Source organism: Quercus suber, unplaced genomic scaffold, assembly GCF_002906115.3.
Source record: "Quercus suber isolate HL8 unplaced genomic scaffold, Cork oak 2.0 scaffold_503, whole genome shotgun sequence".
In the NCBI taxonomy this organism is placed as follows: Eukaryota; Viridiplantae; Streptophyta; class Magnoliopsida; order Fagales; family Fagaceae; genus Quercus; species Quercus suber.
In genome coordinates this window covers 41,989-53,379 of record NW_027069952.1, presented here as the reverse complement: position 1 = coordinate 53,379, position 11,391 = coordinate 41,989, and the positions used below count along the sequence as shown (strand labels likewise).

General features: G+C 31.1%; 1 protein-coding gene across 1 annotated transcript; it reads right to left on the bottom strand.

Annotated features, from left to right (window-relative positions):
* Positions 1-1,551: 1,551 nt before the first annotated feature.
* LOC111991667 (ubiquitin-conjugating enzyme E2-17 kDa-like) lies at positions 1,552-7,431 on the bottom strand. Its single transcript, XM_065763353.1, has 4 exons — positions 7,374-7,431; positions 6,040-6,062; positions 2,670-2,774; positions 1,552-1,910 (listed from the first exon to the last, which is right to left on the bottom strand). The coding sequence occupies exons 1-4, from the start codon at positions 7,429-7,431 to the stop codon at positions 1,767-1,769; spliced, it is 330 nt and encodes a 109-aa protein (XP_065619425.1). The 3' UTR covers positions 1,552-1,766.
* Between the last annotated feature and the right edge of the window lie 3,960 nt (positions 7,432-11,391).

Genomic DNA, 11,391 nt, shown 5'->3' with positions numbered 1-11,391 from the left:
AATTAATGTTGATATTACTACATTAACTTAAAATTGTTTTAGCTGCCATTTGCAAAAGTGATATTAGAAATGCTTTTCTTTTTTTTGCTAATTCTAGTCTCTTGCTTCTTTGAATTCCTCAAGTTGTGAAACATTGGCTTCTCTGTTAGCTATCAACCTTGCTATCAAATATAATTATCAATTCATGATTTTTGAAAATAACTCCATGATTCCTCTAAGGGTCCATTCTGCAAGAATTCTTCTCCAAGATCAAGTATTATCTTTGTTCCTTCCTTTGCTAGGAATTTTTTTTTTTGGTTAACAAAATATTGCTTGTCGGATGGCCTTTTGTAACTTGGACGGACCTATCCTCATCCCCTTTCTTTCTGCCAAGGTCTTTCATTTGGAAGATGGAGATGGGCTGGACCTTCTTTAACTCTCTTAAGATGATCTGTATATAATTATAATCATTCATTACCCAAAAAAAAAAAAAAAAAGACTACAAAACTGTTTGCAATATAAAGTATTCTGCGAGTTTTATTTGTCCTTTTGGAGTGGGCTTGGAGCTTACACCTATGAATATTTATCTATTCCTCTCCTTCCCCTTAATGATTTCAAAAAAAAACAAAAAAAACAAAATGGTTCGAGAAACAAATATGCTAGTTAGTAGTAGCACTAACCGGAATCCATGAATTTGAGTATTTAGGCACTTAAATGAAAGAAAAAAAAAATATATATATATATATATATTTGGTGACACTGACTCGCTTTTGGGCAAAGTTGTCTTCACCTCAATCCACCCATCCTTATCAAAACAACACGAATGGACTAAAAGAAGACCAAGTTCTGGCTTTCCTTGAATGGGTCTATTTACTGTCTCACCAGCTTTTCTCATTTCTACTGAAACGAAGCTAGAGACAGTTATCATTATTAAATTTGAGAACCAACTTCTGGCAACCCTAGTCTTTGTTTTCCACGAATTTTCGGTATATTGACGATAACTGTAAATCCAGTCTAATTGTTCTGTCTTCTCAATGGAAAATTAGAAAACTTATTAAGAGCTCTCAGACTTGGGACCCACTCGTTTTATGTACCAGATCGATATCAAAGGTCTTGGAAGTAATTGAAAAATGCCTCTTATGTAGCATACTAGCAGGAGTAAAACTCTTGTACTGTCGAAATAATTGGCATAGCATTTTGGAGATATCTGATAGGCTGAAAATTCTGTTGCCCCCATAGCACAAAAGATGATTTTTTTTTTTTTAAATTATATTAAAATAAAATAAAAAGGACAATAGCAGAACCCGATGGTGAAAATAACTCCGGGAAGATCTCAAATTGTGCTGACCAGCAAAAGCTAGATTCACAAGACGCATGTCCTCTTTGAAAACACGAGTACGTCAAATACCTGAATATTGGTAAGGATATTTTTCTCCCTTCTTCGACCTTGAACATACCTTTCATATTAAGACTAGATATTGCTTTTCCTTCTATTATTATTATTATATTTTTATGTTACAATTAGGCCAAGTAAATGAGTTGTGGAATGAAATGATTTCTTTTGGGCATAGGTTGTGAATAGGACGATGAAAGTTTGATATTTGAAGTCAATTACAAGTTACAACATTAATAAGAAAGGTACATTATTTTCACTTGGTCATTTGTCAAATGCCCCCCCGCGTGCATGGCACACAACGAAGGTCTAACTTCTAATAATTTAAAAGACCAAAGCCCATTGAGAAATAAGCCCTCCTATCACTCTCAAACACACTCACATAGCAGCATTACTAACCCATAGCATACTTCTGGGTCCAGCTTCTTGCAGTTGTCTCATACTTGCTCCTGTCAGTCTTGTACATGTGGGCAATTTCCGGCACTAAAGGGTCGTCAGGATTTGGGTCCGTTAGAAGTGAACAGATTGAAAGCAACACCTGAACATAAAAAATCAAGAAACCCCAAGCTTTAACACAGTAATATAGGAGGAAAGTGAAAAGATTATGTAACAAGAAGCTTCATATGAAAAACATCCCAGAGATGAACACAAAAATGTACTCACCCAAGTAGTTCAGAAATGAATATGAATACAACAGCCTAGGAATGCAAATTTACCACAATTACCAAATATGAACACCAAAGGAACAAGACAAGACACACAATACCAATGCATCCATAAAGTTTCCTCAATCAAAAATCAGAGTAGACAATTAGAGATAGATTTGCTACTGACTTTACAAACTTCAGGTTAACCCTTAATTAATTCTGTTAAGTGTGCCATTGTGATCAGTCATTCAGGTAATAAGGTAGTTTCAGTTTAAAAGGCAAACAGGATTTGACTATAGCAACAATTACATAGCTTGTCTGAACACATGGAAACGGCAATTGAGGAATACTCCGTCTAGTGGGGCCTTCATAGAGAAGAACGACCATTACCAAAAATTGATGGCATGGGATCATTTTTAAAATACTATTTGACTGCCAATTTGCCATACATTACTATCACCTTTCAACAATGGTTCACACTTTTTTCTTATGGCCCCATACAAAATGATAGATTCAGATTGGGAGATTATCCATAATATATTTATATATGTGGAACACAAAGAGGAAAGCTATATTCTATAGAACATTCAAATAAACCTTGAATTTATATATAAAAGGTGGAATGCATCATTAGATATAAAACAATAAACCTTGGATATGGTAAGGGCAGGGCTCCACTGCTCCTTCAAAATATCAAGACAAATGCTCCCATTGCTATTGATATTGGGGTGAAAGACCTTCGTCCTGAATGCAACCTGTACAAACCATCCAAAGAAGATAAAAAGCTGAAAGTTAGAAAAGTATGGAACAGATATGGCATAGCCAAAGTGTCATTCCAAATTTCCAAGCTAATATAAACCAAATAATCAAATAAATAAAAAGCAGAAATACTACAGCAAATGAAATAAAAAGATCTCAAATTTCTGTTTTCTGATTCAATTTGCTGAAGGGGAATGCTGGTTTTAAGAGGCATACTTTACTTTTCACATAAAAGGAGAGCAAAATCCTGAATGATGTCATATCAGTCTATTCCATGATCAACCAAAACTTGATGCTATCTCAATTACCTAGAATTATATAATCATCCTCATCCCACACCCCCACCCCACCCCACTTTTTTATTTTCCTTTTTCCTCCACAAATTGAGAAAGGGGTTGAAGGGAAAGGTGACATCATTGTAGGTTTATCCAATAAAATGGACAACAAATTTCCAGACAGTAAGCAATAGTAGATTATAGAGAAGTTGTGTGCTAAGGCACTGACAACGTTGAACAAGAAAAAGATGACCACATCCCAAGACTCAGGATGCTGGTTTTATGTAGTAGATGTTAGTTAAGTAAGGCAACTACACATGCCACACTGATCTGTCATGTTTTCATGATGAGTCTGCAGTTAATCCCATGTTTTCTTGACCCTAAATCACACACATAATCCTATGTTTTCTTGACCCTAAATCACACATATAATCCCATGTTTTATGTTTTACTCATTAAAATGTCAAAGGAGGACCTAAAATACCATTAATAATAGTAGTAAAAAAGAACCTGCCAATTAAGGCGGTAACAAAGAGTATGACTTTGGATAGAATAGAATGGTAGAAAAGAATACATGTTTTGGGAGTAGAGTATGACTTTGGATAGAACAAAGTAGCTAACCCTGTTAATATGTTGAGGATGCATAGCTGAAAAATTGTAAGTATAGCTTGGTTGTGATGAAAACAACATAGAATGAAAAATTGTCACTTGATGTTTGATGTATATTCTTGCGTATAAATTAGAAGTGAAAAGATCACCCATCTATAGGATAATAGGATAGCAATTGTTAATATCTCATTGTCAACTATTAGTAACAACCGACATTCCTCTCCCCTTCCACCCCCCCCCCCCCNTCCGCCCCCCTTCACCCCCCCCCCCCCCCCTTTTCCCCTTCTCTAATAAGTGCAGCTGACATTTTTCATCCTGGCCCTATTCCAAATTACAGACTTAAGTGATAAAAGCTTGGTTCCTGTTGTCCTGAAAAATTCATGACATTTTTCAAATACCCTGAATCGCACAAACTCAATGACATTTTCAGTATTTGACAATGTATTAGAAGCCTAAGCCCATTATTCTAATTTCACACATGCATGTATCCCTAGTAATAGCTGAATAGGATATATATATATATATATATGTGCATGCTATGAACCCTGTAACTTTGTTGTAGCTGTCATAATAAAACTGTAGCAACTCCATGGCCACAGCAATAATTTTAGGTGAACCATGCAATTCTAGTGTGTACGTGCGAGCTCACACACGCACATGCGTTGATCTTCTCTATTTCTTTATTTTCTGTATTCCGCATCTCAAAAATCCAGGGTTTGGATTCATGTTTTCTAACAATATAAACAATGGAAAAAGTGAAATGTCCATTGAATGTTTAAACAAACGCCTTTTTCATAACTGAATGATGTTTAAGGTAAAGTCCCTTTATGCTATAAAACATACTTGCACAATGATATGTTATTGAATTTTTTGGATAATTAATCATTTGATATGTTCTTAAATATAATAATAAACAATCATTATAAATGAACATATGGGCAAAATCTAGACCAAAGAGTTGTAACCTCTATACACAATTTTTGCTCTCTTTTTTTTGATTGGTAAGTTATGCACACACCCGATGGGCTTTGAACCCACGATCTCACCCAATGAGCTCTAGTTATACTAGCACCTCCTCCCCTAATAAGTTCTAGGTGGAGATTGCAGTTCTAAAATGCCAATTATGAAAATTGGTATGGTTTTAAAATGCCTTATTTAGTAAAAGAAACTGCAAACTAATTGGTGAGCAAACTGAGGTTCTGAACTCACAAACACCTTGATATTCTTATCATTCAATTTGACTATATGAATGGGTTCAAAGATTGAAAAAGATTCGTCAAGGCTCCATTTTCTCTCTCCAATTTCTGGAAGATAAATTGAAGAAAAATGATAGATCCTCCCCAAACTTCATGGTAAAGCATCCACCAGCGCAAGTGGATCCCCAAACAAGAACATTATTTGGGAAAATTCCAAGATGGCTTCACTGCAACAACAGAGCCTTGTTGATAAAAAGGCATATATTGTTTTTAAAAACTTTTTGCACTTTTAGTAACACTGACATATAGTATATCAAAGCTGCCAAAGACGACTATTCTTTTTCCAATTGATCTTCACAGAGATATTAACTATCACTTTTCAGTTATTGCTAGAACTGTAAATTACATGACTTCAAAATTTTACCTATATCATAGAGCAGGCATCAACACATCATAGAAAATTTGGCATTGAACACCCTAACTGCATGTTATCTTTCTGGTTCATTGTCCACTATATATACACTAGGGAAAACTAAAGTAAGATTAGATTTAATGAAAAGTAATTTGCTAAAAACTAAGCCAATCGGAGCAAAACAATGACATTAAGACATGAACAATGAAATGGAGCTTCACTAATCTAAGAAACATGAAATCAAATCAAAAGTAGTAACAAATACAAATGCGATTTATAAATTTGAAATTCTACATCAATACAATGTTTTCTTTGAGTCTGAGTTCATGATCGGATAAAAATTTTATGAAGAAAATGCTAGAAAAACACAAATAACATTTTTAGCCAGTACCTAGTGATCAGCCTAGCAAAAGCTATTCATGGCCTATCCATCCATTGAGATGATTTCAAGGCACTAAGATGACAATGTAGTTGCATTGCGTGCTTACAGAACTAAATTGCTCCAAAAAATTGTAGCTCAAAATATAAGGGTCACAATTATGAGCCCAATTCCCATAGTTTGGAATCACTGCTTAATTTCATAAAGGCTTTGAATATTAATACTATTGTCTTTGTAAAGATACCAACATAAAAATCACCTAATTTGTATATCAATATGACAGTTGATATCAGAAAGGATATATTGTTTGACACTTTTTCAACAAAACAACAAAAGATAACGAAAGCAACAAAGAATTCAATAGCCTTGAAAACTATAATAGTTACATACCTTGGGTGGTTTAAAAAATTTTACTATAATTTCAGAAAAAAAAAAAAAAAACTTTACTATAATTGCTATAATTATCCTCTGTGTCATACTGTGAGTACTGGAGCAAAAAAGAGAAAAAAAATTGATTATTTCTATTAAAAAAATAGAAAAAAATAGATTTATGTGATAATGACAGATAATTAATCACAGTCTATCGTATAAAACAGTTGTGACAAAATATATGACATAATTTGTGATACTATAATTATTCTTTGAGTCCGCTCACTGATTTGTAATTAATCAGATTGTCATTTTTTTCCCTTTTTGAGTCGTATTATGAAATATGAAGAAAATGGAGAATGAAGCCAAAATATAAGGAGGTATTTAGTATTTACTAGTTACTATATCGAAATCGTATATATGTAATGCTACTCTCACTTATGGAGTTTGCGGTTTGTCTCTACGTGAGAATAGCGTTAATTATGCATAAGATACTTTTGTCTCTTAGAATAAAAGTAGTATGCGTGTTGGACACAAGCTTGATTAGGTATAATTATTTTTATTTATTGATTTTACTTAAAAAAAGGTTTAAAGGCATCGTTTATACAGGCATCACCATAGTCATATAACAAATGTTAATATTTATGATAAAATGTACTTTACAATATTTAAGTTTGAAGTTGCTTTTAAATTGATAAACTCTTGACTTTCAAAAGTTTTAACACCTTTGAATATTACATTGATGTTAATGTATCCCTTCTATATGGTCTATAACATTTTAATTTCTTTCACTGTTAATGTACTTAAAATGAATTTTCTTTTATCTATTTTCTATTCAAAGTGACTTCACTTTTGGTGGATTAATAGCAAGATTTTAACGGATATTCAATAGAGAAATGCTACGTCTATAGCAATTTTACAACATTTTTACAACAAATCACAGGTGGTTAGTTGTTATTGGTTCAAATTTAAAACTAACATTAAGATTACTTTTTTGCCCCAATAATAACAACCAGTAATAACCTGCCACTTAAGATTTGTTGTAAAAATATTGTAGACATAAAATTGTTCACTTTCGGTGGATTAATAACAAGATTCTAACGGATATTGATGGAATTGATATATTGACATTGTTGTAATTCAGAAGATCCTATTCTAAAAATTCCAATCTAAAATTTCAGTTGATTTGATTTTTTTTTTTTTGAGAATACTAAATATTTTTAACACACACACAGTGAAAAAAATAGTTTAAATGCATTATTCTAGATAGAATATTGTGTTAGATCTAGATATCAAATAAAAGTGACACATATAAAATTAATCTATTATCATAGAAAAACTCTAATTATTGTCACCCTTTCTCTCCTTATCATCCTTAGCTTTTTCATTGTCACATAATACGATTCTCTCCATGTTATGATTCAATATTTTATTTCCAATTATAAAATGTATACAGATATATTTTATTAAGGCGTAAATTCCTAGAAAAAATAATGCTAGAACTTATCATCAAATTTATAACCCTACAAATTGTCATGTCATTTTGTATTTGTAATATCTTTCTAAATTATAAAATTGATAAATTTCAAATAGAAATGATTGTCACTATATAGAAAATTGTCTATACATAAGTACACAAAAAGGATGTACATATCAAAATTTGTTAAATTATTTGTGAAAACACACACGCATATATATATATGCGTGTATGCGCGCGCCATAATTTTAGGATTACATAAAGTATTCTTAATAACTCATTGGACTTTTATCAAAAAAATGAAAAAAACTCATTGGACTGAAATTTATAAAATATACCTAAAAAAATGTTTTAAAAACATGCCATTATATCTTTTTCTCACATGAAAAAAACTTATAAAATTAATAAAAATATTTATATATTTTTTATGTGAGAATTTTGTTTTTAATTTTTTTTTATTAGTTACTTGCATAATTAATGGAATTTTTAAAGTAATTGGATGAAAAACCTGAATTGAATAAATTTAAAACTTAGATGACTCAATTAAATGGAAATAAAATTAGAAGACTAAAATAAATTTCAGTTAAACTTATAAAATGCACTTTGCATCTTCCCCCCCCCCCCCCCCCCAAAATCATGGATAGGGTTGCATCAATTTTTTATTTTGTGTATAAAATTTAAAAAATAAATTACAATATATTTTTCCATTAAAATTTGGTGGTGTTCTCATTTTGACATTTTTTTAGTTTTAATTCTGTTTTCATATTAGTCCAAGTGTTTTCTGTTTTCTTTAGTAATTTGATTGTCAATAATATGTTTTCCTCCTTACAATAATGAAATTCCCATATTTTTAAATATTTTAAAGCTAGTATTTTATGAAATGGTTAAATATAAAGACTCTAAATAAGTAGATTACTAATGGAAATAAATGAAATGATCGATATAAAAACAAAAATCAAATATGAAAGAACAAATATTTGGTGTCCGTTTGGACATTTCGTAATTTTTGATAACTTATTTACGTAATGTTTATCCAAAGATATCAATTTTTAATAGCTTTTATTTATATAAAATTTGTGACAAAAAAAGGTAAAACTAGTTAGTTTTTTTTTTAAAAAATTAGTAGATTACTAATGGAAATATAAAGGACTCTAAATAAGTAGATTACTAATAGAAATAAATGAAATGATCAATATAAAAACAAAAATCAAATATGAAAGAACAAATATTTGGTGTCCATTTGAATTTCGTAATTTTTTATAACTTAGTAAGTAGATTACTAATGGAAATAAATGAAATGATCAATATAATAACAAAAATCAAATATGAAAGACAAATATTTGGTGTCCGTTTGGACATTTCGTAATTTTTGATAACTTATTTACGTAGTGTTTATCCCAAGGTATGATTTTTAATAGCTTTTATTTATATAAAATTTGTGACAAAAAAAATGTAAAACTAGTTAGTTTTCAAAAAAAAAAATTTATTAATTTTTTATTAAAAAAACTGAGCCAAAAAACAAAAAGGTAAAAGGTAAAGTCTTTTTTTTTTTAGGTTGTAAAATAAACACTTAGTTTTCTTGGTCATAAAAAAAAAAAAAAAAAGAGGAACTCTAGTGCAAGATCTAAAAATAAAAAAGTGAAAACTATTATATAATAGAGAAATGATATGTCTACAACATTTGTACAATATTTTTACAATAAATCCTAAGTGGTAGGTTGTTACTGATTGTTATTGTTGGGGCAAAAAAGTAATCTTAGTGTTAGTTTTAAATTTGAACAAATAACAACTAACTATTTATGATTTGTCGTAAAATATTATAAAATTATCATAGATGTAACATTTTTTATATAATATAATACAGAGAATCAGACAAAGTTACAGAGAATCTAAATTTTTATTTTTTATTTTTTGAGGAAAAGAGAAAATCTAAACTAAAACGAGTTAAAAAAAGAAGATTAATCCAGTGGATAAAAAAGGAAATCTGTGGGAGTAAAATCACCTGGTGACCACTCTATAACCAAGTTTGGAAAGTAAATGGAAAAAAAACTACCGTGGGGTCCGGTCAACCGGTAAACCGCGTCTCCGCGCCCGCCCCAAGATTCACAAAAAAAAGGAAAGTAGGGTCCACAGGAAATTATACCAATCACGAGAGAGCAATCTCGAGTCCTCGACCCATTTATTTATATCTCATTTTCATTTATATTTAACTCCAAAAACCTAAAAAGTTTCCAAAATAAAAAGTCACTGTGTTTATTTTGTAAACTCTCTCTCTCTCTCTGATCAAAGTTCATTCAATAATACTCTCTCTACCACAAGGATCTCTCAGGTAAGCTTTTCTCTCTCTCTTTCTCTCTCTGTGTTTCTGTGTATGTGTGTGTAACTTTGTGCTTTTGTGTGAGTGAGTTTGAGAGCTTGATGATGATGATGATCTATGTTTTGGTGAATTTTTAATTTTTTTTGTTGTTGTTGTAGGTGATGGCATCGAAGCGGATCTTGAAGGAGCTCAAGGATCTACAGAAAGATCCTCCTACATCTTGCAGTGCTGGTACTACTTTCTTTCTCTCCGATCCGGAAATTTTTTTTTTTTTTTTTTTTTGTTTATGTTTTCTTTTTTGCTTGATTTGTCAGCTGATTTTTGTGGATTTTGTGTGGAGTACAAGGATTGGATGGTGAAGTTTTGAGCTTTTTTTTTTTTTTGTGTGTGAAACTTTTTGATCTGAGAGTTTGATGCTGATTTTTTGAAAATTCTATGTGTATGTATGTTTAATAATTGTTTGTTTCTTTGGATTTGGTTCTTAGGACTTTGATTTAGCTATTTCTCTTTAACTTGAAATTTTGTTTTTTTTTTTTTTTAAAATTTTTTTGTTCTTGTTTTCTTAAATTTTTTTTAGTTGTAATTTTGGCTGTTTAAACAGTAAAGTGCTTAATTTGCGATTTGGAGAAAGAACTGGAGAGGGAAATATCAAATATGGTATAATCATGTTAATTATGAGAGTTTATTTGTATAGTCAATGGAAAAGAGTAGGCTTTAATGTCTTATGAATCTCATAGTATTCGGAAGCAAATTATTGGCTTCCTCATGAACGCAATTGTTATACCCTTTGGGAAAAGAATAAAGCGTGTTCTCCGGGAGTACAATAATGTTGTACCCTTTCTTCTCACATGTTAGTGGGTCCTGAGAGGGAGTACGACACTATTGTACTCTTGGAGTATTGTATAACTTTCCCTCGGGATGCTACTCTTGCTAACTAGAAATTCAAAATTTCAAATCAAAGAGCCTTATCCCAATTGTTTTGCTCTGCATCTTAGTCCCTAATGGCTTTCTTGTAGCACCTGGCCGTGATTATGGAAATTCATGATGTTGATGCAATATTGGCATTGTTTGATTATTGATGTTTATTCTTTACTTGTGGAGTAATGTGATACTTTAATCAGAGGCGGGAAAATTGATCATGGAGATTCTAATGTATAAATAATGCTTATATTAAGGAATACAATGTAGCTTTGCATGTTTGGAATAGTTTAGATTGAGAAAATTGAGAAACCACGTATCTTCCAGTCATTTCACAGTTGTGGAACTGATGGATAAAGTGGCATTTCTTTATATGCACAGCCTTTTATTTCAACTTTTATTTTTTGTTTTTCAAGTTTACACATTCCTTTTGTGAAAATGGACAACAAACACTCTTACCTAGCATCGTAGATCATTTGCTACATGCACTGGAGCTCAGATGTGCAACCTTATATTCTTCTTGGCAATTAGTTTTTTGTTGGCTGTTTGTATCTTCAAGCCTTTATTTTTCTTTCCCATTAATGCCTTTCTTTAATGATTATTTTAAATCTTCAGATACATTAATTCAAGTTTACTTGAGCAACAATGTATTCACTTTTTT